The sequence below is a fragment of the Barbatula barbatula genome (genome assembly GCF_947034865.1).
Source record: "Barbatula barbatula genome assembly, chromosome: 18".
Classification (NCBI taxonomy): domain Eukaryota; kingdom Metazoa; phylum Chordata; class Actinopteri; order Cypriniformes; family Nemacheilidae; genus Barbatula; species Barbatula barbatula.
The window spans coordinates 17,960,609-17,985,803 of record NC_136781.1 but is presented as its reverse complement, the minus strand read 5'-3'; the positions used below and the strand labels follow the sequence as shown (position 1 = coordinate 17,985,803).

The 25,195-nt window shown below is 37.4% G+C and overlaps 2 protein-coding genes across 5 annotated transcripts; one reads left to right on the top strand and one right to left on the bottom strand.

The window, feature by feature from the left end:
* Positions 1-565: 565 nt before the first annotated feature.
* Positions 566-14,700, bottom strand: smtnl1 (smoothelin-like 1). Of its 4 annotated transcripts, XM_079479661.1 has the most exons (8): positions 14,342-14,700; positions 12,164-12,635; positions 7,648-7,700; positions 3,947-4,191; positions 1,889-2,487; positions 1,691-1,805; positions 1,323-1,474; positions 566-1,227 (listed from the first exon to the last, which is right to left on the bottom strand). In XM_079479661.1, exons 4-8 carry the CDS (start codon positions 3,989-3,991, stop codon positions 906-908), a joined length of 1,233 nt encoding a protein of 410 aa, XP_079335787.1. In that variant the 5' UTR covers positions 3,992-4,191; positions 7,648-7,700; positions 12,164-12,635; positions 14,342-14,700; the 3' UTR covers positions 566-905. The 4 variants fall into 4 exon arrangements, with proteins under 4 accessions (XP_079335787.1, XP_079335786.1, XP_079335785.1 ...); XM_079479660.1 differs by lacking the exon at positions 12,164-12,635 and having other exon boundaries at positions 7,639-7,700; XM_079479659.1 differs by lacking the exon at positions 12,164-12,635 and having other exon boundaries at positions 14,342-14,695.
* slc43a3b (solute carrier family 43 member 3b) lies at positions 7,732-24,158 on the top strand. The gene is made up of 13 exons (XM_079479657.1): positions 7,732-7,848; positions 7,925-8,165; positions 8,252-8,381; positions 13,282-13,328; positions 13,411-13,487; positions 15,112-15,204; positions 17,152-17,291; positions 19,672-19,757; positions 20,461-20,604; positions 20,768-20,875; positions 21,140-21,326; positions 21,651-21,774; positions 22,836-24,158. Exons 1-13 carry the CDS (start codon positions 7,822-7,824, stop codon positions 22,953-22,955), a joined length of 1,524 nt encoding a protein of 507 aa, XP_079335783.1. The 5' UTR covers positions 7,732-7,821; the 3' UTR covers positions 22,956-24,158.
* The last annotated feature ends 1,037 nt before the right edge of the window (positions 24,159-25,195 follow it).

Genomic DNA, 25,195 nt, shown 5'->3' with positions numbered 1-25,195 from the left:
ATGTGGAGAAGAGGATGTGAAAGTAAAACACATATATGTCTATAGACACATTTGCCTGACTGTGTCAACATCAAGGTCGCATTGCACATGCACTGCATATAATCATTTTCTGCTCTTGTTTTCTTCCTGTTGCTAATGCTTGCTAAAGTAAACACGAGCACAAACATGAAGGTGAAGTGATTTATGGCTTGTGTAGGGGCCCTTGGGTGGTGTCATGTACTTAAGCCATAACAACAAAAACTGCTGCTGACAGAGTTTAGTATGGCTTCTGTTTCCGGTGTTACTCCTTGGCCTATAATACGTGATAGAGATCCATGACAAGCTGTCCACTAGGAGTGTAACAAAACACCCAGCTGCAATTCTAATAACACATTCATTTTCAAAATAAAACTTCATAGTATTGATAGCATTAGGAATGTAATAAAGATCACAATTGAACGGAAAAATGTAACTATATTTTTACATACAATTTAAATGAAGAAGGAATAAAAAAAGCTAAAGCCCAGGAAAGAACCTCTTAAAGCAGTAAAAGCATTCAAATAAATTGTGCTCTCTTCAAGGAAGTGTAATGTCAACAAATGTTTTTTTTTTATTTATTAAATCAGAATTTCAGACACAATAAGGCTGAAAATTACGAAGGTTTTAAGAGGCCTCAAAAATGTCAGATACTGCAAAGCCATGTGTTTAGTCAACATTTATATGAAAAACTCTGTATTGTAAAAATAGCATCATGATACCTAAATAAATTAACAGAATAATATGTTTATTCACACTTTATGTCAAAATCTCAATTCATACATTCACTAATGTAAAGGTTATGATAATACACTATTTACATGTAAATATATCGTTTAATATTATTTGAACATAGGCTGTCGTATGTATTCTTTTTTTCCTTTGTTTTTCTAAACATCCTCCACAGCATTTATGTTTATTACATTTTCATTCTGGTCCGTCTCCTTGACTGTCTTCATGCTAGAATCTGTTTGATTCTCCTCATGTTGGTCACTCTCATCCTTCTCTCTGTCTTCTTGTTCATGAACTTCAGCCACCTCTTGATCATCGTCTTTGTTCTTGTTCTCCTTTTCTTCTTTCCTCTCTTTGTCTATCTTTGACAGATGATGACAAAGGGCCTGTACATAGGTAAAAACACACATAGGGTCAGGCTTTTTGCCCATTAGTAACATATCTGATACATCCAGAAGGGGGCAGCAGTCAGCAAGAGACCTGTGGAAGAGAAAGAGAGTTTTGCATTTGTAGGTGTTTTACATTGGATTATGGTCTTTCCTTAGTCACACACACACATTGCATTAGGAACATACTCTGCTTTGCTGAAGGCCAGAGTGAAGTTCTTCTCTCGCTCACTGGCTTTAAGGGAGGAGAAGTCAAACGCGTCTGGGAAAAAACGGTGAACAAGGGCACAGAATGCCATACCATCACTCCAAGATGAAGAGAAGTTTTCTATGTTGACACCCTTTAAGATAAGGAGAGGATATAACTTACACATGGGACTATTTTCAAGAAACTGGTTCCAAATCAATTGTATATGGACATTAAATAAAACCTCAATGGTTCCTAAAGAAAAGTTAAAAAAGAACCATATTGGCTCGTTAGTTTTTATTTTGTGCTGTAGTTCTTTCTTGGTGTTTTACGTTCTTCAGATTATTTGAGAAAATTTAAACTAGTTTACCTCATATGTCTGTGTTTTGTTTCTACACCACTGGAGAATTTTCTGTTTAATTGAAGCTCCACCTGCCATGCCTATGGATGTCCGTTGAACTTTGAAGTTACGAACTACTGGAGTCCTGAAACAGGGCAATGCATGTTGAGGTCAATGCAAACATTAGCACATGGTGTTATGAGAATTATTATGGAAATAAAGACCTACTGGTCCTTCTGAAACTTGGCCATGGCGTCTCTTCTGGCAGAGGGCCGTCCAGCACGTGGACACACAGATGATTTCATTGGAGCAGACAATGAAGTTGCTTCACTTTTTCTTGTCGGATTTCTTTCCTTGTCCTGGAGATGATCTTTATTTTCTTTAATCTCCTTTTTGTCTTTGTCCTCTGTCTTTTGTTCAGTTTGACTTTCAGAGTTATTTCCCAGCTCGTCTCCTTTGTTCTTCTCCTTAAGTTTTCCTTCCTCCCCACATATGTCATCAGCTTTATAAATATGATTTTCTTTTGTGAGAGAATCATTGTTACCTTCATTTGCTTCCTCATTAACCCCGGTCTCATTGTTTTGCTCCTCAACCCCCTCTTTTTTCTCCAATTCTGTCTCTATCTCCTCCTCCCTCAGTGTGTTGACATTCTCTGTGAGTCCAGCCCCTCGCTCACATGGTTCACTGTCATTGGCTTCTGGTTTTGTCTCCACCTCTTCTTCTTTGTTTTCATCATTAGGTTCACTGCCTGTAGTATCTGTCCCATCCACTGGCTCTGAGGCAGCTACAGTACAGTTGATCTCCTGGGGATCCATGTGTTTGGAGTCCTGGGAAGTGCCCGTTCCAAAAATGGTTGCATTTAAACAGAACAATGATGTGATACAAACTTAATACTCACAGAACCTTATCATATGATAACATATTTTACATTTACATGTATTTATTAGACAGGTTGGTCTGACTGCTATAAGACCTAAAGTTCGAATAAATAAGGCTTGCTTTTAAGATAGTCTGAACATCATGCATTTCTGTATGTGCTGTGTATGACACATATTTGGACAGATAAATATCCATGAGTTATATTCTATGATGCATAATATTCAATAAAGCGTCTAATCATCTTCTGCAAATGCTGTACATCCTTAACTTTGATATTCAGGCAGAATTCAAAATCTTTATCTTTTTGTGGAAGTCAGTTGTCTTTACTTGATGAGTTACTGCAAATGCATGTTATTATACGAGCTTTATATTGAAAGTTTGCATTTGAAATGGTACTGCATGTAATACAATTATTTTTTCAATAAAATGTTTTTTTCCACTGGTAAAGAATATCTTCTAAGGAAAGATATACTCATTACCCCTCAGCAAATAGTACATACTATAAATATAAACAAGGTTTTTAACAAGGTGCATTAAACGGTGGCTCTCCCCGAGTGGGTCACAACCCAAAGTCATGTCTTATTTGCAGCAGTCTTCTCTCCTTCTTTGACACACTATCTTTTTCTATCTTATTCACACTATCTTTTTCTATCTTATTCAATGTTCTCTGTTTTAGCATTTAAAGGGTCGTGTCTCTGTGTATGTGTGATCAGTTCTGCTTTTGAGAAGCTGTTCCCGGTTTCACATGAGGTCATGACTCACCAGTTGTAAAAAGAGCTGCAGCATTCCTTTATATGAGCAGGTGTGTGTGTGTGTCTGTGTAATTGTCCATGCACGCGTGTGTGTGTGCATTAGTAAATATGTTCAAAATGAATTCTCATATGTGAACCAAACTAGAATCAATGAGCTCAATGAGCCGACTGGGAATTTGATTTTACCCCAGATAATAATTAAATAATTTTCCATTGACATTTGCCTTCGACTTAAAGGGCAACACACTGAATAAACAACATGATCTCATGGGAACTAGAATGTATTTTACAAGGTGGCTAAATTGTACACTGTGAGTTTGTACACTGTGAATCGTGCAAAAACATACGATTGTTAGGGAAAAAAAGCACAAAAAAACAATTAGTACTAAAACATACAAAAAAGATTGGACGAATTTATATGAATTAGCTACCTTGTAAAACAGCTATGAATGTCCATCAGATTGTGTTGGACTAAACTATTTTTTTGCAAGCTTAAAATGAAAGTTAAGACCTTATCCGTGCATGTGTTTGTGAGAAAGTAAAAGAACCCAATAAAGTGCTATTAATATATAGCCTATATATTTGCAAAAACAACATGAATTCTATAAATAAAAGAGAAACACTGAAATAAATGTTATTAAACTGCAATATTTACCTGCTCATTTTCACTGGTCGCTGTGATATTCTCAGTATCCTCCATTTTTTTGGAGTGGTCTTTGCAAACTGAATTAATCTTCAGTCAAACTACTCAGTGAGTTAACAGACACTGAAGAAAAGTTCTGTCTGGTTCCTTCTTCCTCTCTTTCTTTCTATCCTCTCAGTGTCTGTCCTTCTGACCTTTTCAGACAACACATGCTCCAGAAATAGTGTTTCCCACTGAACAGCTGTTATTGCTGGAAACTAATGCACAAAATTACACAAACATACAGTACACCGTAGCAATAACAATATTAATGCAAATTCACGAATATAATAAAATATGAAATACTTTGTAAGACTTACTTAAACACACTGCAGAATTACATCATATTCCATATTTGCAAACAGTTTTGACAAAAACTGCATTTGAAAGAATAAAGAGCCTTCATGTATGGCTAAGCTGAACACTCACAGGAAACTTAATGCCATTATTAGAGTCAAACCATTATTAGAGTCTTTATTACTAGTGAGGACCACCTTAAATACAATTTTAAAAGTCTCTATTTTTTTGTAACTATTCATTCTATTTGTGAAGACAAACAATTCCCTTACCATGTATGGCCAATTCTACACACATTTATAAATAAGCACTTCTGTTTTTATCCACAGCTATATTTTGATATATACAGTACATGCCCTTAAAGATCAGAAAACAAAAAATAATTTTCACTCTACTGTAAACCCCTTTGCACACATGTACACACTCACACAGAGCAAAAGAAGCTTAAAAATAAACTAATGTACCAGTCATGTTTTAACATAAACATCATTACAGTTTCTGTTCTTCAATAGTAAATCGTTTTAATGGATAATAGAATCTAAACATAATTGTTCTTACCTAGAAAGTGACAATATTGAAGTTATTGCACACAAATAACGTCTCTCTTCTTTTTCTTAGTAAATGTTCAGAGAATACAGTATGTATCTCACACTTATCATACATGTATAGTTCTATTCTCTCAACACAAAGCAGATGGATGTAAAAATAAACTGCTATCTTTGTTTTCATTCACTCACCCCCACGGTTATCTCTACCGCTCCCAATTTGTCTGTCATCTTCTCTCTCTCCGATCTGTGTAAACACATGCTAGCAACTTCATGTTGCTCTTAATTTCTCTCAATTTCCTGTACATAAATAAATAAAGGTGGAAAAAACTGCCTACAGTAGATAATTCCTATGATACTAGTGACAGATTTTGTCTGCCAATTTAAATTTAGTTGCAATAAGGTCGTTATAGTATCCTACCTCTGCAGTAAAATGTGAAAGTCATTTATTGCTATATTTTATAAATTAATGCTAAATTCAACTATTATGAAAAAATATAAAAAGTGGCAGTGCAATCTCATGCTTCTTTGACTTTTCTTTTTTTATCATTGGTCCATAACATGGTGCAAGAATATACTCATCCTGCTAAAAATCACTGTATTACCTGTTGATGTAGTAATAACCAAATATATATGTGCTTTCTACATGTATAGTATTTTGTTTAGAGGCCAACAGACCCTGAGGGAGAAGTTATCTAAAGTTGTGTGGGACCTTTAACAAAATTGGAGAGGATTGGTTAGTAACCTAAAAAATTAAATCAAGTTGAATGAATGAATTAAATTAAAATAATACATAAATAGAGAATCATGAGAAAAAGTAATGTATTTAATTTAATTGTAACAAAAGTCAGTGTGACAAGTTCAGAATATTAAATAGCACCAACCTTCCCCAGAACAAGTTTCCTGATTTTCTCAGTAGAGGGCGCCAAATATACACTAATTTACTCGAAAACGACGATCTAAAGTAGGCCTAAAATAAAACCCTCAAATTTAAAACTTCTCTTGAAGAAAGCGGGTTGTTTGAAGGAAAGTGGTATTTTGTAAGCATACAGTGCTTACATACAGCTAGTTTTAATACAGTGCAGGTGAACGTAATATGTTTTTGTATGAAATACAAAGGTGTCTTTGTTGTTATACTGTAAAATAAACACTGACAGTGATGTTAATGAAAATCTCTAGTGTTATCGTGTGTTATTGCTTTCTTGCTTTCCTTTGTGGTAGACTGTCATTAAATATGTTTAATATGCTCACTCCAGCAAAAGCTTTAGCGTTTTATTACTGCGAGGAGTGGGCATCTCTAAGCAGCAGCAGCTCCTGAAGCTTCAGCCACATGTCGGGCGCGTCATTCACATAATCTGTAACGTTATTACTGTGGGATATCTACAGTATTGCCTACGAACGAACTAAGAACAGAATCGCTTCTGTCAATAGTGATTGTGACAAAATCTGTAAAGATAAATAAATGTACTGTGTTGACATATATTATTCGGTTAGAAGTAAATTAGTTATCATGTTTTACCATTCTTTACATAAATATTTTATCGGCTTCCAGAATAATACGAATACAGTATAATACGATTATAGCGATTGTATATCACTATACAAACTTTTCGGGTGTAAATGACATAATGTTGGGATGTTGACATAAGTAAACGAAACATTTTGACCTCATTGGTGGCATTTTTAATAGAAAGGTATGTATACTGGACAATTGAGAAACTGACATGGGATATTTTATGGTCATCCGACACACAGGTTGAAACACTGAATGCTTTTTAAAACTTAATTAATTGCATTTGTACAGTCACAGCCGATTTTATGTCTGACATATTTCAGGTCTTTTAGTTAAAATTGGGTAGAAAGTTTGTTCTGCATTCTGAGATTTGCCTATTTTGCAAAACTAAAGCCATGAAATCCTCTCGTGTTATTGAAATGGATGATATATATAGACAAAAATATGCTGAGAAGAACATTTGACATCTGACAGTTAACATGTGATTGCCATTTGTAGCATACAAATAAAGTATGGCTCCTCTCTGCTGACAGTTACATCAAAACAGTAAATGAATAGATCTTGTTGTAAATGTACTTTTTCTATGAACATCATTTTGGGGGAATTGTGTGTTAGTGTGTATTGTGCATGTTAGATTAGCGTTTGTCACACATAAGAGGAAATCTTCTGGTAGTCTTGTGACGGGGACTGTGAAAGGGCGATCAAAAATCATCTTATTCTAAACGCTGTTGCATCACCGAATGCTACAAACCACAAGGGAAGTGCAGAACCTCAGTAAGACTGAGTCTTGTGCCAATCACAGGTTCCGCTTCTGCTTTGTTTTAAAACGTTCTTAAATAACAAGAATAGTAATAATAAATCCCAAACCAGTGTGCTATGGGTAGTGAATTTGTCTTTGAAGCTGATCTTTGAATGTGAATGGGACATTTCCTAATCTAAAACTGTAGGCCATTTACGCATTTTTGTGGCATCCTTATCAACCCTATTTCATGCGTGGTGATAGAGTTTAGGTACACACAAATACCTTAGCTTGCAGGAGAGTTCTTTATCAGGGGTCTAAGCAGCAACATTCACGTGTTTATTCAACGAGATTAACTTGATAATAGCATGGTACACAGAGTCGCAGAACCAATACATTTACAAACCAACACGTTTACATACCAAAAAATACTTTTAAGCATTATATTTATTAACAATTCTTCTTAAACATTTCTTAAGGCTATTGATAAACGCTAGTGCCAACTATATCCGCATGACATATAGTTTGATGTTTATGTCAACTTCTTAAATTCTCAAATTACACAAAACACCTCTCTTACGGTGCTCCACGTTGAATCTTGTATAAACTTAGAAACACTGCTTCTTCCCACCTCTGTAAAAGAAGAGGAGGGATTTGTTAGAATGGGAGGGAAAGTCTATATAAAGAGAGAAAATGTGCGAGAGAGGGAGAAGTAGGTCTATATACGCATTAGGAGCTTGCGCTGTATGTGTGCATGTTGGCGAATAAGAAAACACTAAAGGTATAACTTTTGGATACTTTTTAAAATAATCTTAATAATACTGAATTGACTCCTCAGTAAATGTCTTGTTTTCCAGGTCACTGGAGGCTCTCAGAGACAGTCTGATACAAGCACAGCAGAGGACAGGAAGATGTTTGGCTGTCAGGGAGCTGGGCTGAGGGTTCGCTACTGGGTCACTCTGATCACAGGGTTGGTGGAGTGTTTGGGGTTTGCGGGGGTCATGTTCGGCTGGGCATCACTGGTTTTTGTGCTGAAGAGTCAGGGATACTTCAGCAATCTGTGCGTGAACACCACTAGAAATGGAACCATCACTGAAAGTCAGTAGTTAAATGGACTTGTGGGTAATATTATACATGTCCACCGGGATACTGAGAAACGTGTATAATGAATGTTTTTTTACTAGATTGCAGTGGGCAGGATGAGCAGTTCTCCCTCATCTTCACCATCGCCTCTTTTATGAATAATTTCCTTACGCTGCCAATCGGCTTCCTTTTCGACCACTTTGGTACCATGGTTTCCAGGCTACTGGGAATGTGAGTCAGATTGAACTGTATGTTTTGTGTGCGTTTGTCTGACTAATGATGTTTTCAGTAAAGTAGGCTACACTGCAAACCTTTAAGAGAACTCAAAACTTTTAAGTAAAGAATATTAAACACATGAGAATAGTAAACTCAAAATATTTTTTCATTTACTTGAGTTTCACTTATCAATGTTGTCATGAAGGAACAACAGACAACTACAGGTGTAGCATTACCAATGTTGTGCATTGCCATCAAACGCTTAAGATTTTAAATTAGTCTGTTTTCCTCCTAAGCAAATGCTCTGCTCGTCTGCGCAATGTTAACCTCATTAAAATCACTTATGTTACAAAACTCTTTAAATTGACTAAATTTGTGATAAATGGGAATCGCTCTGAAGTCATTGGAAGACATAATTAAAATTTTCCAGTTAAGTGGAACTCAAAATATCAAAATAGTCAAATGCACTTAAAGTTTTAAGATAAATGCAATTTTTCACAGTTTGCTTATTGAGTAGATTATACCGTTTGGTAATACAGTGTGCCACTAACAAAAAATACAAACTGTTTCGTTGTAAAGTATTACTATAGTAATTTGGAATAAATACTATTGTCGTTCTGTTCAATCCCATGATCCTATGATGGTCTTTAGTTCCATGGTGTATGCCATTACAGCATTACCATTGGTACTGGTATTGGTGAGTCCCATATTTTCTCCTGGGGCCAGTTGCATAAACTGCTTAGACTAGTCTTACAAGTTAGCAATCTAATTTTATTATTCAAGACTGGTCGGAACTTCTTCAAGTCAGTCAAATCCCACCTTATATTATATGAATCACTGTCTTGATGCCTAAACAAATTGAAACATGTCAGTCACTCCTTGCAACTGTTAACTTTTGCTACACAGTGTTGTACACAGTGTTATAACTTAGCCTTCAAGTGTTCAAAGATAATGCAATAAAAACAATCTAAATAGCATTCATCAAGTAGAACATTTTAATTACAATATCAGGGGAAATAAATGATAGTTATGTATCCATCCGTAATGGAAGGATGTGTGGATATCTATCTATTAAAACAGATGCACAAATGATTTCCATCTTCAGTACAAATCTATATTCCATGGGGTAAACCTACTATAACAGCCAGCTAGTTGTGATGAATCACACCTGTGTAAGGAGTTCCTAGATTGATGAGACATTTAGTTTCCTTTGTTTTTTTTTTTCTGAGGACTGTTTGATTTCGGTTTCAGGCAGTTGACACTATTAGGTTTTGAGTCGCATGCTCAAATTCATCTCTTCATTGAGATGAGCAAGTTCTGCGCAGCACCTGATGTCATGAATTTGGTATGTCTGTTAATATGAGTCCACCTTGCAATGCCTGCTCTAGATATTTCTTAATATCTAACATTATTGCAATTAGGATTGAGGTAATTGCACAAGGCACACTGGATGCTTACAATAGCTTTGGTTATTATATGTAGCATTTCTTTTAAAACAGTATACAAGTTATTTCTGGTTCTTGAATCTGATTGGCTGAAAGCCATGCAATATTCCACCAGTATCACCACGGGAACCGCTTCACCATTTGTATCACTTCCTCACTAAGCTAAATTGAATTTATGAAACTTTTAAAACACATGCACATATGTCTCTTAGAGCATTTTACAGTGCTCAGAAATGGTTTTAAAAATTACTTGGCATTATGCAAGGGCTTCAAACACACGCTGTACTGTAAACATCACTGCGCAAATTTAAAAGATGTGACAGAGGTTGTTTAATTGTTATGCTGGGATTGAATTCCTGGCCAATGTTACCTATGCCAATGTTACCTATCCACTAACGCAAGCTCGTGCATAACGTGAAATGCCACATAAGCCAAAACAAACCAGCGCTGTACTGATTAGAGAAGTGAAAAGTGAATCAGATTGTTAATTTATAGATTGAATGATGTGCTAAAGATTGAACCAAGTATGTTACATGTCTGAAGAAATTAAATACAGTTTATGTGTCTTTTTTAAAGATATTTCTTAAACATTCAGTTCACCTAAAACTAAAATTTTGTCATCATTTACTCACCTTCGAGTTGTTCCAAATCAATGTCTTCTTTCTGATGAACACAGAGAAATATATTTTGTAGAATGCTTATAACCAAACAGTCCTTGGACCCCATTGACTACCATAGTAGGAAACTTTGGTTGCAAGCTTTGGTTGTTTGGTTGCAAGCATTCTTCCAAATATCTTTCTCTGTGTTAATCAGAACAAAGACATTTGTACAGATTTAGAACAACTTGAGGGTGAGTAAATGAAGACAGAATTTCCATTATTCCATTATTTCCTTTAAACTAGACTAAAACTAAAACAATGGGGACGACTGAAATGTGATTAATGCTAAATTGCATACACTAAAACTAAATAATTTACACTAAAACCAAAATAACACTATGATGCAATGAAACCCAATGTTTTTGTCCTTATCTCGCCATTTGCTCTACTCTCCTGCCACATCACTCATTACAGCTTCATATGTTTCTCTTTCTTTAAAGCCTTTTTAATCCAGTTTCATTGTTTTAACATACCATGCATACGTACAGTATTTTGTTTTTAATTCTTTGCTAGATTATAAACCTGTTAAAAACCTGTTGATCAATGCCTTCTGAAACCAGTTTGATGATCTTTCTTGTTGGTGGAATTATGATTGCCATTAGGCCTCTCTGAATTATTCTTCCTGTTCATACTGCTTAATTTGAAACACACTTTCAATTTAAATCCTGACAAAAAGCTGCTTGGCAAATATAACAGAAAGAAGATTTAGCAAATGAACGGAGAAAGTTAACTTATAAGTAACTTCCACAATCTTTGAATCACTAAACTGATCATGTTTGTAATCAAAGCAGTTGGACTAATCTCCAGAGCAGGTTACATTCCACCATTAGTTTACTTCAGGTAAATGTCACTAAGAATCGATCACGTGCAGTTTTCCAATGAGCATAACAATACAAATCAAAAATGTTTTCATGGGAATGCCCTCAAAATTAATCTTCAACGAAACCTGGCTCAGGTCTGGTGCCCCAGACTCTCGAATCATACAGATAGCATGTCCGTCAGACACAGGGATATATCTCCTGTATCCAAGTGCACAGAGGCAACCAGGCATCATTAAAAAGACACACGTGCAGAGCTCTTTTAGCAGCAAATTATGTTTTAAGCACCACTGGCTCTGCTGTCGAAAATGTTGAAAAAGGGATGGATCTGATCCACTGTGACATCCAACAGATGCTCAGCATCTGCGTCCGAAGAACAAAAGCTGAATGAATGGTGCATGGCATTTCCCTGCGCTATCTGTATGAATGGGGGTAGAATGGCATGCCAATTACATTTATATGTTTTTCCCAAGAGCAAACATTGAGTGGATGACAGGAAGGGAACATCTCAGTTGCCAAAATGTGTTGAGAAAGAATTTGATTTGAACTTGAGAATCTTTCAACTCTGACCATTATTTTAAAAGGCAAATGGCATCCGCATGCCAGTCTCTGCCCTGTACATACAGGTACTAAAGTAAGATGGCGTACCCATTCATTCAGGCTTTTGTCTGAAGTTGCTGCAGCAGACAACAAAGCGCCATGGCAAGAGAGACACAACGTGTGGCAAGAGGGACGCACTCCATTTCTGTCAGTCTATACAAAACTCCATGGTGCTGAGCTGCATCACAGCCTTGTGCAGAGTAACACTGATGTCTTGGGTGTGTCACTAGTGAGCACTCTACGATATCGTAACTTTCCAGTGTGGGTAGTAATACCTGCATGGTCTCACCAGTGGGGAGAACTCAAGGGAATATAGGTGTTCGGAACCTCATCCAAGGAGACCACAGATGAGAGGTCACAGATTCACCAACAGGGGACCATCGAGTGGAAGGAACATCATACGGGACCCTCTGAGAAAATGTATGGAGCAAACTGCTCAAGCATACGGGTTTGCCTAGCAACCCTTGACCTTGTACAGGCTCACTTATCGACAAGTAAATCAGACAGTTCAGCACTGACTGGGTGCACTCGTTGGTAAGGCACTCTGTCATGTAGACAGATCCAATTCCATACTAAGATAAGAGATGCTCTGCGCTGGGGTGACCCGAAGTCCCAACCGGTCTAGGAGCATGAGATCCCTGTGCATACACTACAGATTTTACGAGTGCACCAACATGAGCCAGTCGCCAAGATAGGACAGCCTTCTGTGACCTTGGTAGTTGTTAACACAATGCTCTTACCACTGAGCTACAGGAAAGTCAGAAAGACAAAAAGGGAACCACAATTTCCATCACAGTAGTTACCATTATTGTCGTCAAACTAGAGTAATATAAATAATCATTCTTCCAAAAAACATGGTTAGTGCACTTTTACAATAAAGCAATGGTTAAGTTTCCTCTAGGTCAATGGTTCATGTAAGGCATGGGCATTTTTAAAGAGACTGTCACTGTCCTGCAGAGTTTAGCTCCAACCAGCTCCAACACACATGCCTTGAAGTTTTCTAGTTGTCCTGAAACTCTTGATTATCTGCTTCAGGTGTATTTAATTAGGGTTGAAGCTAAACTATGCAGGACCATGGCTCTTCAGGACCAGAAATGTCCTGGTCCCTGGTTCATGCTGTACTGTAAATAATCGTGCAAGATATACAAATTAGACGTGCACACTGAAAACATGGCAAAGAAAAGTGTATTTAGTTCCAAGAAAAAAGGGTCAAGCACCATTCGTCAGATCCTACTTGGTTTTGATATTTTGTTTGTTTATTCATACATTTTAAGTGTGTCTTACATGACACTAATGAATTAGAACATGCAGTAATATCATTTTTCATCTTTGAAGGGAATGAGATTCATTTTTTTTAATGAAATATTCTCACTGTCTTGTCATTTCTTTACAGATCAGTTTACACTGTAGGAATGCTGTTAATAGCCTTTTCGAGTACAGGTAAATACAGTCTCTTCTGGACCCTCACTGATATATTTTAGCGTGTATTTGTACCAAATTAATGAATAAATGAATTCCTCAGCCACCTCCGTCCTTCTCTTTCCTGCTCTGTCCTTAATCGCTGGGGGAGGAATTCTGCTCCTGATTACCAACATGCAGGTACTGATTTTTCCAGGTTGCAGAAAAAATAAATGTCTTATTATGTAGGATTATGTATGCATTGGTTTAATATGTTTCTACCTTTAGCCCTAAACAGGCCTCTGTGCCTTTGATAGACTCAAACATAAATTACCTGTGCTAACATTTCTTAAAATAGTCTCTTAAATAGCTTTTTGCCAGGTTATATGGTTTCACAAAGAACTCTTTACATTATTAGATCCAAAAACACCATTATATAACTTTTTAGTTTTCAATAGTGTTCTTAGAAAAAATATAATCTTCGCACTGTAAGCATGTAAGATTTATTTATTTTATATCTACCTTCATTATAACGAGCCTCACAGCCTGTTATGCTTTTTGTGTTAAGTATAGTACACAAAAGGTTTTTAAAATAGCAGGGAAAATCCAGATTTGGGCCAGATTTACTAAACAGGGCAAAATAGTGCTATAGCGAAGGTATTTTGGGAATTTCTTTGGTTGATTTACAAGGTGCACATTAAAAAACACAGGCGCAGAATCTCATTCCTATAATGATTCCATATCATTTCTATTAAACGTTGGGCAAATTTGAGCAGGGTGATGATGAAAATCCGCGGGTCGGGTGGATCAATTGACAAAAATTAACATTGTAATCAATAGCGGGTGGGTCGCGGGCGGATCTGATTAATTATTAATGATGAAAATATCAACACTATCTAAAATGTAAAAGGGTTTAAGACCACATTTTCAGCAGGCACTGTACAGTCTCTCGTCAAATGGGAATTGCATTACTTTGTCACTCCCGCTGCACTGAATGCATTAATCCTCTTATCAGGTTAAAAAGCACAATGGCTGTTTATCTATTTTAACCATACCTGTCAATATTTGGGTTACAGTCCATTGTTGCCTTCCGGGGGAGTCCCCTTCTGTTCTTTCGCAAACTTGTTTGGGGAGTCCCCGTCTGCTTGCTTGCGATTGCTCCAATAGCGAGAGCGTCTGTCTGTGGGCGCACGCGTTCTCGGAGTTTACTGGGAGAAATGACGGGAAAAATGACTGGAGTGTTGACAAGTGTGTCTGAAACAGTCTATAAACGGTCCAAAAAGCAACCAAAAACAAGTTGAATGTTCAAAAGAAAAATAAGCTTCTTGAAAAGGTTTTGCTCATTAATCCACTAATAAGGGAATGCAAATAGCCACACGCCGCAGATCTCCCCATCTCTCCATCTGAGCAGCTCAGATAGAGAGATGGGTGATTTATTTTTAACAGCGGATTTGGGTGACGTTAGAGCTCATCCGCGCATTATGGCGCAGGGTTTAAGACGTGCTTTTTGGGGTATTAAAGCTACAAATACAAGTACAATGACAAGCACAAACCTTAGTAAATCCTGTTGCATGATTCATTTAAATACTCCCCTCCCATAAAGTTTTCTTTAGAAGAAATGCCTACAAATGCATATGCAATAAGGTCAGGTAAAAGAAATGTTGCTGTGGTTTCACTGCGTATCTTTAGTAAATATACCGACAGTATTTTTCTTACGCCAAAAGAGGCATTTACGCAGCCGCAAGCAGTTAGTAAATCTGGCCTCTTGGCCTGTACACTTATGTCCTCTTATGTCACCTATTTGTGTCACCCATGCTTCCGTCAGGTTGGAAATCTCTTTGGCACACATCGCTCCACTATAATAACTCTGTATAATGGAGCTTTCGACTCATCCTCTGCAGTATTCCTCGTCATTAAGGTAAGAGGCCAATAGAAGACATTATATTTTGCGACTTTTTTGCGACTGGTTCCATTCAATTGTATTTGTATGGTGCTTTTACAATGTGCATTGCATCAAAGCAGCTGTACACAAAAACAAGAAAAACAACATAAGTTTAACACCTTAAACCTTAAAAGTAATATGAAATAGATAAGGTAAGATAATTGTATCCAGTGTAAACTCTCATGGTATATTATTGCAAGTCTAACAGATGAGCTAAATAAACTCTAAATAGGCTACAGTATATTATAAACGGTCAAAGAGAATTTGCAATAATATCATGGCTTGCAGTTAGCATTCCTGGATAAAACTTATGAAAAGGCATTACAAAGGCGCAGCTCGTTTGCTGAACGCAGGGTTCTTGATGGGGTGTAGGAGTGTAGGGTGTGAAAGTATGCCGGTGCAGAATTACTGTATTTTTTTTTTTGTTGTTAAATTACGAGAGGCAAACATTAGCGTAGCTAGCGGACAAAGTTAACTCCTCAACTGTCAAGAATGCAAATGACAATATAATCCATTACATTTTGGTGCTTTAGTTCGGCTATATGTTGAGAAAGTAAATAGTGCGTTATGATGAAGTCCGGCCATCATCTCATTCCTTCGGACCAGTCCCATTACAAGCCAGATCCAGCTTTGGTTACCTCGGGAGACTGAAGTGATAGACATAATGAGAGTAGAAGACCATTCTATACTATTTGATGTAACAAGTACATCAGTTTAATGGGAAGTGTTCCTGGTTCTGTTCCCGGTGAAGTAGAAGAAAAACACCAAAGAGTGATAATTCCAGTGCAGACTGAAATTTAATGGCCATGTCTGAAAAACATCACAAATCCCTCTGCAATGTGCACAGATTATGTAAACAATTTTGAACGGTTCTTGCTTATATAGTTCTAACTTTTCTGTTTTCCCTGTTCAAATATCGACGAGACCTCCTGGTGTGGAAAAGTGTTTAGAGTGTCATTGTTATTGATTGTCTGTTCAAGTGCAAGTTTTTGCAGCTACGCAGGCAATGCAAAGAGATGTCACAGTCAGGTTTCCTCAGTACTGGTTCTGTGATGTCAGTTTGGTATGTCCCTACTGCACCTTTAATTATAGCTCCTATGGGTAGCATGTATAATGTGAAGAGAAAAGGCCTTCACACTGAGCCCTGTGGCACTCTGTATTACATAATTAGAAAAAAGGAACTCTAGTTGAAACAGATCTAATATTTAGCAAACCGAGCCGCCATATTAATTGATTATCCCCATTGTATGTGCTTTTTATTTGATTCACATTAATCAGATTACCTGTAAATGGTTTATGTATTTTTGTATTTACTAGTGTGAGGGACAAAGGGGACACTGTTTCTGTGTTAAGATATTTTGGCGATGGGATTATTGTATGATTTGGATTTTATGTTTCCTGTGAGATTTGACAGCCAGCAGATGGTTTGCTATGCCATTATGTCAGCTCCCTGACAAAGTCCCAAGTGAGACAAGTTTTAAAATTAAGACTACATGCCGAGAGCAGCCTCAGCCCAAGAGGGATGGAGAGCGTCTCTTTTCAACGGGTCAGGTCTGCCCCAAAAACTCTTTCAGTTATTTATAAAAGCTATATTATTCTGCATGCACCCCTTAGACAACAGACTGTTTAGTGATAACAATCTACTATGTACCTCATCACCACAATAAGCAGGGAGGGGGCAGAAAATATTACAGTCTCTGACATTGTGCTTGCAAAGTCAAACACATGTTTAATATTATCTTTTTTAATCTCCGATTGAAAGATTCGAGCATCATTTGTGCCGACATGAAAAGTAATTGTATTAAATTTCAAATGTATAACTTGGTGGCATTAGTGCCACCCCTGACAAATATTAGTCTAGAGCCCTGGGAAAGATGATGTTGATGATTAAGAAATATGGAAATGGTCACATCTCTCTTTCAGTTGGTGATTGAGGATGGAGTTTCTTTCCGCTGGTCTTTTCTCTTCCTGTCCTGCTGTGCTGTCATTCATCTGTTCCGCACATTTGTGCTGTTACCTAATACCCGTATTCCCTACCCTCTTCCAGAGAACTACAACTATGGGTAAACCACACATTCCACACCGGTGCTCAATATGCCTTACCTTTTCCAAATACATGAAAACATAAGTACCTTAATACATTAAAACGTCTCGGTTACGACTGTAACCTCCGTTCCCTGATCGAGGGAACGAGACGTTGTGTAGAGAGACTGACTTTTGATCTTGAGAACCTATCATCTCCGAAATTTAATTTAAAACCCCAAGGGGCTAGGCGAATGGCACGCGCACGCCAGTCCCCGCCCTGTACATACGGTTATAAAAGGAAGATGGCGGCGGTCATTCATTCACCCTTTGTTCTGAGGAACCTGAGAGGTCACTCCTGGTCGCCGCAGCATTGTGGCATGAAGACACATGTGTACTGGACACAACACATTGGAGGTTGGGTCTTCCTACCCGGGTCTTCTGGGTGTCGCCCATCTGCGCAAGATTGAGCCACAGATGCCTCTCTTGGACCACCATAGGGGACATCGACTGACCCAAGGCACGTTTTGTGGCCTTCGTAACATAATCATGCATCCAACGAGGAGGACGTTTTACTCGTGATGAAGACCTTTCAGGAGCAGATGCAGATGAAGACCTTCCAGGAGCAGATGCAGATAGAACAACCAGTGGAGTAGGTAAGTTCACAAGTTAATTTTTGGGTAACCCAGTAGATGAAGAACCAGATTGGAGAGGCAAGGGCACAAGTTCATTCTCACTTACATTTTCCATCGGTGCACAAACTGGAGAAAGATGAGAAGCGTGCCAAGTTTTCGCATCTGACAACTGGTAAGTGCATGAACCAAGCTGACGTACAATTTTTAAAGGTTTTGAAAATCTGGGATGTCCTTTTGGAACATGAACTGGACTTTGTATATGCACCCAGTCTCCAGGTTTGAACGTAGGAGTACAAGCTCTTCGTCTTTGATCCGCATATAATTTCATCTTCCTTTGAGCCAAAACCACTTTTTGACTCACAGCAGTAGCCTTGCAACCATTAGGAAGAGGGAAAACATTTAGGCGAGTACGCATTTTCTTACCACTAAGTAACTCAGAAGGAGACTGTCCAGTAGTAGCATGTGGAGTAGCACGGTAGGTTTGAAGAAACCCTGTTACTGTTGATTTCCAAGCCTTTCCAGATAGTATAGCAGTTTGAATACAACTTTTCAGTACTCGGTGAAATCTTTCAATAGCCCCATTTGCAGCAGGATGATATACTGATGTATGTATATGTTGGATATCTCTAGCTTTTAAAAATGCAGCAAACTCCACTGACTTGAATTGACATCCATTGTCAGAAACAATGTAATAAGGATTTCCATTTCTGCTGAAAACTGACGTCAAGTAGTCTATTACATTTTTACTTGTGATCGAAGAAGTGAATGCTACTTCTGGCCATTTACTGTGATAGTCAATTAGTGTCATTATATAACGACAAGCCCAGGTCCCCGTTTCAAATGGACCAACAATGTCAACAGCCACTTTTTCCCATGGTGCAGATGGAAAAGGCACAGGTTGTAAAGGAGCAACACGGACATTTGTAGTCTTATCAGAAGACAAGCACACTTCACAGGTTTAAATCTGTTCATTAACTAAACAGTCAATCCCAGGCCACCAGTAAAGTTCACAAATTCGCTGTTTTGTGCGCACAATTCCTTGATGACCTTCATGGGTCAAGTAAACCAAGACCCGTCATAAAGAAACAGGAACAAAAAGTCGTGATCCTCTGAATACATAATCCTTTTGCACAGTAAGTTCATTATGCACTTGAAAATATGGCCGTACAGCAACATCCACAGCAGTTGATGAAGATGGAACATCCAAGAGAAATTTGAGCACATAATGCAATCATTTCTGAACATGATGCAGAAGCAAAAGCAAATTCAGTTGGAGACAGCAGACATTTCAGAAGACAAAAATGCAACAAACTCTGGTTCAGTATTAGCAAAATCCTACGATCCAAGGACACAGCTACGAGACATGCTTAGCTCATTTAGGTCTGTAGCTGTCTGCCGGAGCGCCCAGGGGAAGTCCACTCAAGAAGGAGAAGTCCGCTGCTCCGTGTCATAAATCCAGCAGGAAAGTAGTCTCAAAGACGATATAGACAGCATGTGCCAAACAGGTTCCGAAGAACAAATGATGAATGAATGGTCGCCGCCATCTTCCTTTTATACCCGTATGTACGAGGCGGAGACTGGCATGTGCGTGCCATTCGCCAAGCCCATTGGCATTTTAAACTTAATCTCGGAGATGATAGATTCTCAAGTTCAAACCCAGTCAGTCTTTCTACACAACGTCGAGAGACCGACTGAAGGAGAACTAAAGGTGACAATTTAAACTGACATTCTGTTATTCTTCATATCCAATGTTTTGCTTGTGTCTGTCTTTCTCTGGCTTTGTCAGGATTAAATGTGGGGGAACTTCCCAGGCCCAAGTGGAAATGCCAGTTCGAAGGAATTCTCCTCAAGGCCATAACACAGACAATCCGGGTAAGCATTTTTTTGCATTTCACAGCAGCTCAACCCGAATAATCTAATAATCTAATTACAATTTGTGTAAATACATGTATATACCTCTAAACAACATAAATCCTAATGGAAATAATATGCTTTATCAAATTTAAGAAGGTCTTTAATAAGGATTCTGACTTTCATAGTTGATTAAATCCAGTTTTATAGGCTGGTGACTAAGAACCCTCAAATAGTTTTTATTACCTAATGTAAACTTTAAAATCAACATTTTCTTGGATGTTTTTGGTTTAGTGGATCAATGTTTTAGCCCCTAATGTTTAATCACCTACCTCTAAAACAACATGCCAACACAGACCAAAGGATTTTTCTTTATGTCAATCACATGTCCTTGTCATTATTTCTATCCATGTAGTAGCAGTCATTTCTTGATCACAATTTGTTGTAATGTGCTCTAGACACAATGGCAAGAGTTAAAATAGTTTTAAAACTGTATATAAAGTTAACCAACAACATTAGTTGCTGAGCATATTGGCAACCAAATCCAGCATTGTGTACTGAACTGTAGACATTACTAAACACAGAGATTGAAGTGTTGTAGGATTATAATATTATAGTTTTTAAAACTACTACTGTATCTGAATTTTATGTGATAGTACAATACAATGCTACAATAGTACAAAAAAGAATGTATGTTGATTGTATAATTGTATGTTTTTCTAAGAGCGGACCTTTAAAAGCTGTTTCCTCTCCTGGTTCTTCATGTGTCATCTGCTGTGGCTCTCTGTGATGCAGCTGAGACATTATCTGTTCATCGGGACATTAAACCCGATGCTTAATCATCTTGCTGCTGGGGATGCAGGCCTTGGTACACTATATTCACACATGTACAGTGTTATCATCCCTTCTTGCCAAGTGAACTAATTCCTTTAGGCAGTATGTGTAGATACATGCATGCAATTTACCTCAAGTTGTGCATTATAATCTTGTCCTGTTTTTGCCTTGAACAGTCTTTTTGCTTTTGTTCTCAGTGAGCAGATATACAAACGCATTTGCGTTCACTCAGCTGTGCGGAATCCTTTGTGCTCCCTGGAATGGCCTGATCATGGACCGCCGGAAGGGAAAAAGCCGAGAACCAGGTCAAGACATAAACACATACTTTCTTTTCCCCCTGTAGTAAAAATCTAGTTTATATGTCTATGTGGTGTAAATCTATCATTTTAAACCATTGCCGAGTATTTTCTCCATAAAACTAAAGTTTATGAAAGAATGCAGTTTGAAGCTACCCCAGTTTATGACGTCATAACCCTGTTACCAATCACATCAACTCATTTGGCTGGTCAACCCTTGCAGACAAAACATATGCAGGTCAGTTTAGCTGGGACATCTTTTTGTTTTTGCAGGTCAGAGTGATCAAGAGGCCGACCTAAGGGCAGCTATACTGTCTTTGTCTCTGACTGTGCTTCAGTGTGTGCTGTTCTCAGTGTGTGCAGCCACACCTGTCCTGCCCCTGCAGTACCTCACGTTCGTCCTTCAGGTCCTCAACAGATCCTTCCTCTTCGGAGGAAACGCTGCCTTCGTCAGTATGGCGTGAGTTATCACAGACACATTTACTATGGTGGATAGCTGATATAATAGTAGGTATTTTGTTGTAAATCTGATCTAGATTTTGATACGAAGTACATAGTATGAAATGGAATTTGTATAAACAAGTCTGTTCCAGATGATGAAAAACATCCTTAATATAGGTTTTTTAACTTTTCTTTTAAAAAAGTGATAAGATAAATTGGGCATCCAAATTACTCCTTAGTGACAAGGCATTAAAGAAATCTTGAATGAATTATCCCTGAATAAAAGAGAAAGTAATGGAGTAATGGTGTTTGTATGTAGTTATGTGGTACGTTTTTTTTCCAGGTTTCCCCCTGTGCACTTTGGAAAACTGTTTGGAACGTTGATGGCACTCTCAGCCGTGATCTCTCTGCTCCAGTATCCCTGCTTTGCCCTCATTAAAGGACCATTGGGTGGAGACCCTCTTTATGTAAGTCTCTGTGTATTTAAAGTGTTCAAATAAAATAAACGATTAATATTCTAGGTTTTTGCTCAGGGAAGATGGGTTGGTGAATGTTTAGTGTTTGGACAACCACAGATAGATATTTATGAATTTCATTACATTAATTATAAAATATAAAATCAAAGAAATAAAAGTCTTAATTTTCTCAGTTCTAATGCTCAAGTGCTAATGAAGTCACGACACATTCCGGATAAGGTTATATTTGTAAACTTTACTTAATGCATTAGCTACCATACCAACTAGCAACATAGATTTTCAGCATTAATTCATCTTTATTTATTTAGTTAATGACAATAGTTCTCGTTATATTTATATAAACTAATGTTTACAGTGACAACTTTTGATTTAAAATGTTAAAAACAATTCAAATTTGCTGAAATTAACATGAACTATAATGAATTACTTTCCTGTGGCACAGTGGTTAGAGCATGGTGTCAGCAATGCCATGGACATGTGTTTGATCCCAGGGATTGCACATACCTAAAACAAAATGTGAAGTTTAATGAAAAATGGATTACCGCATCTGCCAAATGCGTTAATGTAATGTAATGTAAATGTAATGAATGGTTTATATTTTTCCTTGTTAGTTCATGTTAGCTAACGCATAAACTAATGTTAACAAATACAACCTTATTGCTTGAACATTTGGAGACACATTGTGTAAATATTTTGGCAGCCACTGTGCTTGGTTCTATTAATTCATTTTGACATACTGTTCTTCTTGACGTACTGTTTTTTTCACAGTCATGTCATGTGTCAAGCATCACTCATTCGGGAATGAAGGGAGGGTGACAGCTTTTAAATTAGATCAAGCTGCTGTAATTTGAATAAGCCTCCAGTCCTCCGTCTTAAATCCATGACAGTGTTTGTTGGTCAGATACCAGATTTAGCATCGATAAGGGTGTAAATGGTTCAGCTGATTGGTTGTTGAAACTGTTCTGTGCTTGTTTTATCAGTCGAGCACCCGTCTATATCATTGTTTAGGATCAATAGTGCTGACTGAACTGTAAAAATGGTTTTGTCTCTAGGTGAACATTGCTCTGACCATTCTGAGTCTCCTGGCCTTCATCAACCCTCTCTATGTTTACTTGCACTGTCGGCGCCAAGCATCCCAGCGATCCAATGGCTACATAAACACTTCTTCATAAGATTATTTGACGAAGGGAATATCAAACTGACCTCTGACTTTAAAAACTGGTTTCTGTTACTCTTTATCCATGCTGATGGTTGCTGGAAATTGACAGGTTTCTCCACCCTTTATAATGTTCTCACACACACTTCGCCCTGGATCCTGCAATTTGGGAACACGTTCAAATACCTAAAAAGAACATTGCACAAATAATGACAGCTAGTTTAAAAGGCATTTCTATGATACATTTTACATAACAAAGTATAAAGTCGGTTAAGAGATTTACAATTAAATTTTAAAGGATTAACAGAATAAAAGTAATCCTAAAGGGATCATAATAAATAGATCTGTGATAAGATGACAAGGACGTTTTGTCCAAACAAGACAAAAGTTCTACTAATCTGCACGTTCTTGGCATTTTGAATTATTTGTGTATCTGTCCGAGCACTTAACTCCCGAAAGGTGTATGTTTTAATCAGTGATTCTCAACTAGTACTTTGATAAAAGTAAATATGCGTTAACATATAACTATTCACAGCAAAAAAAATCTTTTAAAGGGAGGAGAAAATTCTGAATATTTTGTTGTTGCAATCAAAGGTTGCACGTCAAATCAACAGTATTTTGGCACAAATTCATCTGTCACTTGGTAAAAGCTATCTTAATCAGGACAGGTTAGACAGGTTGGGTGACATCCCTTAAGAATGAAAAATCACAGATGACATAATTAAATATCTCAAAAGAACAAGGTTCAATGAGGAGTATTTGCCTATGACTGTCTCAGAAAATTCTCAAGACCCAGATATATTTTCAAAATATTGTCTCTAAAAGAGTTTCAGAAAATGTCTTGTACAATTGTAACAAGCTAAACTCAGATTTAAAATTGTGAAATCAAAGGATTATCAAAAATGGGATAAAAGATTCATTGGATTCATTAGGCAAATTCATTTCATAGCTCTATACTCATAATGTGTTGCTTCAATGTGAGACAACAATTGTTGGTACCATGCTTGTTCATACCTTGATATCTACCGTAAAGTCAGGGTCCTGAATCAAAAGTAGTAGAGAACCACTGGTTAAGAGTACATGCTTCTTGGGAAAACTGTAGTTGCGGGAGGCCTCTGTAGGATGTAACATGAATTGCATGCTCGAATTTGTGAAAGCTTTATTCAATCAACTGCAGTCTGAAATGCGCCTGTATTACTCAAAATAAAGGGAATTGTTCAAAAGAAAAACAAATGAGGTTGGGTGATTTTGTTGTGTGATGTATGTTCGATAGATTTTCAGCCCCTGTTTCTGGTTGAAAAATATGAACATTTTGTGGTTAGAGGTTAAAGATCTGGCAATCAAAAATGGCTAATGATGTTTCATAATGGTTTGAATTAAAATAAATAATATGCAACTACCTGGTGCAGTACAGGTCATGAAATCCCACCCTCTCCATGTAAACAAATGAGACAGGAGCCAAACTATTTTTTTACAAACTTTCCAAACTGGAAAGTTCACAAGAATTTTTGTAATCGAATGCATTAAAAGCACCCCAACATTGGGTTGTATACATACAGAGAATGATTTTCTATTTCAGTATTTGGCCCTTCATTCTTGTTCATTCATGAAAATATGTTTAAAGGATTATTAATAAATACTGTGGATCCTGGGATTTTTCAGGTAATTAAGAGCAGTAAACAAAAAAGTTCCTTGATTGAACAGGTTGACATCAACATTAATTTTACTCAAATAAAAAAAGTCAGATTGGGCTGCTTATACTCCCCTTCTCAATCTTATTCTTCCCTCTCCATCTATCATTCTCTCTCTAATAACATCTTTTCACTGTGATAACTGTTTGGAGTATGACGTGGTCTGACAGCGCTGCTAAAAGTGCTAATGAACAGAAAAGGACTTGAAATAGATCAGCGAGGGCCGTTATGTGTAATGACTGACAGAAGAACTCAATCAGTGAGATACTGTAATGTGACAGTCCAACGGCACTAAAGTACCAGGATTTTAGAAAGCACAACAAACTATAAGTTAAAAATAGAAATTCTTCTTTTCTCCTGCTCATTTCCCCCTGCATTAATTTATCTTGTTGAATTTCCAGTGTTTGGGCAGTTATCAGGCAAGGATCTGAATTCAAATTCATGTGTGTGACAGTGAGGACATACAGTATGCAGTGTTGTTGTGCTCAATCCATGTTCTACTAAAGATGCTCTGAATGGTATACATCTGATTCATCTGACTCTGAAACTTCACACGTTCACACAA

Excerpts from the sequence above, each read along its gene's own strand:
- slc43a3b (XM_079479657.1), top strand. The coding sequence starts at position 7,822 with ATGTTGGCGAATAAGAAAACACTAAAG. Across the intron at positions 13,488-15,111 it reads TCCTGATTACCAACATGCAG|GTTGGAAATCTCTTTGGCAC; the intron begins GTACTGATTTTT and ends TGCTTCCGTCAG. Across the intron at positions 21,327-21,650 it reads GCTGCCTTCGTCAGTATGGC|GTTTCCCCCTGTGCACTTTG; the intron begins GTGAGTTATCAC and ends TTTTTTTTCCAG.
- smtnl1 (XM_079479661.1), bottom strand. The coding sequence starts at position 3,991 with ATGGAGGATACTGAGAATATCACAGCGACCAGTGAAAATGAGCAG. Across the intron at positions 1,806-1,888 it reads GCCAAGTTTCAGAAGGACCA|GACTCCAGTAGTTCGTAACT; the intron begins GTAGGTCTTTAT and ends GCCCTGTTTCAG. Across the intron at positions 1,228-1,322 it reads CTGGCCTTCAGCAAAGCAGA|GTCTCTTGCTGACTGCTGCC; the intron begins GTATGTTCCTAA and ends TCTCTTCCACAG.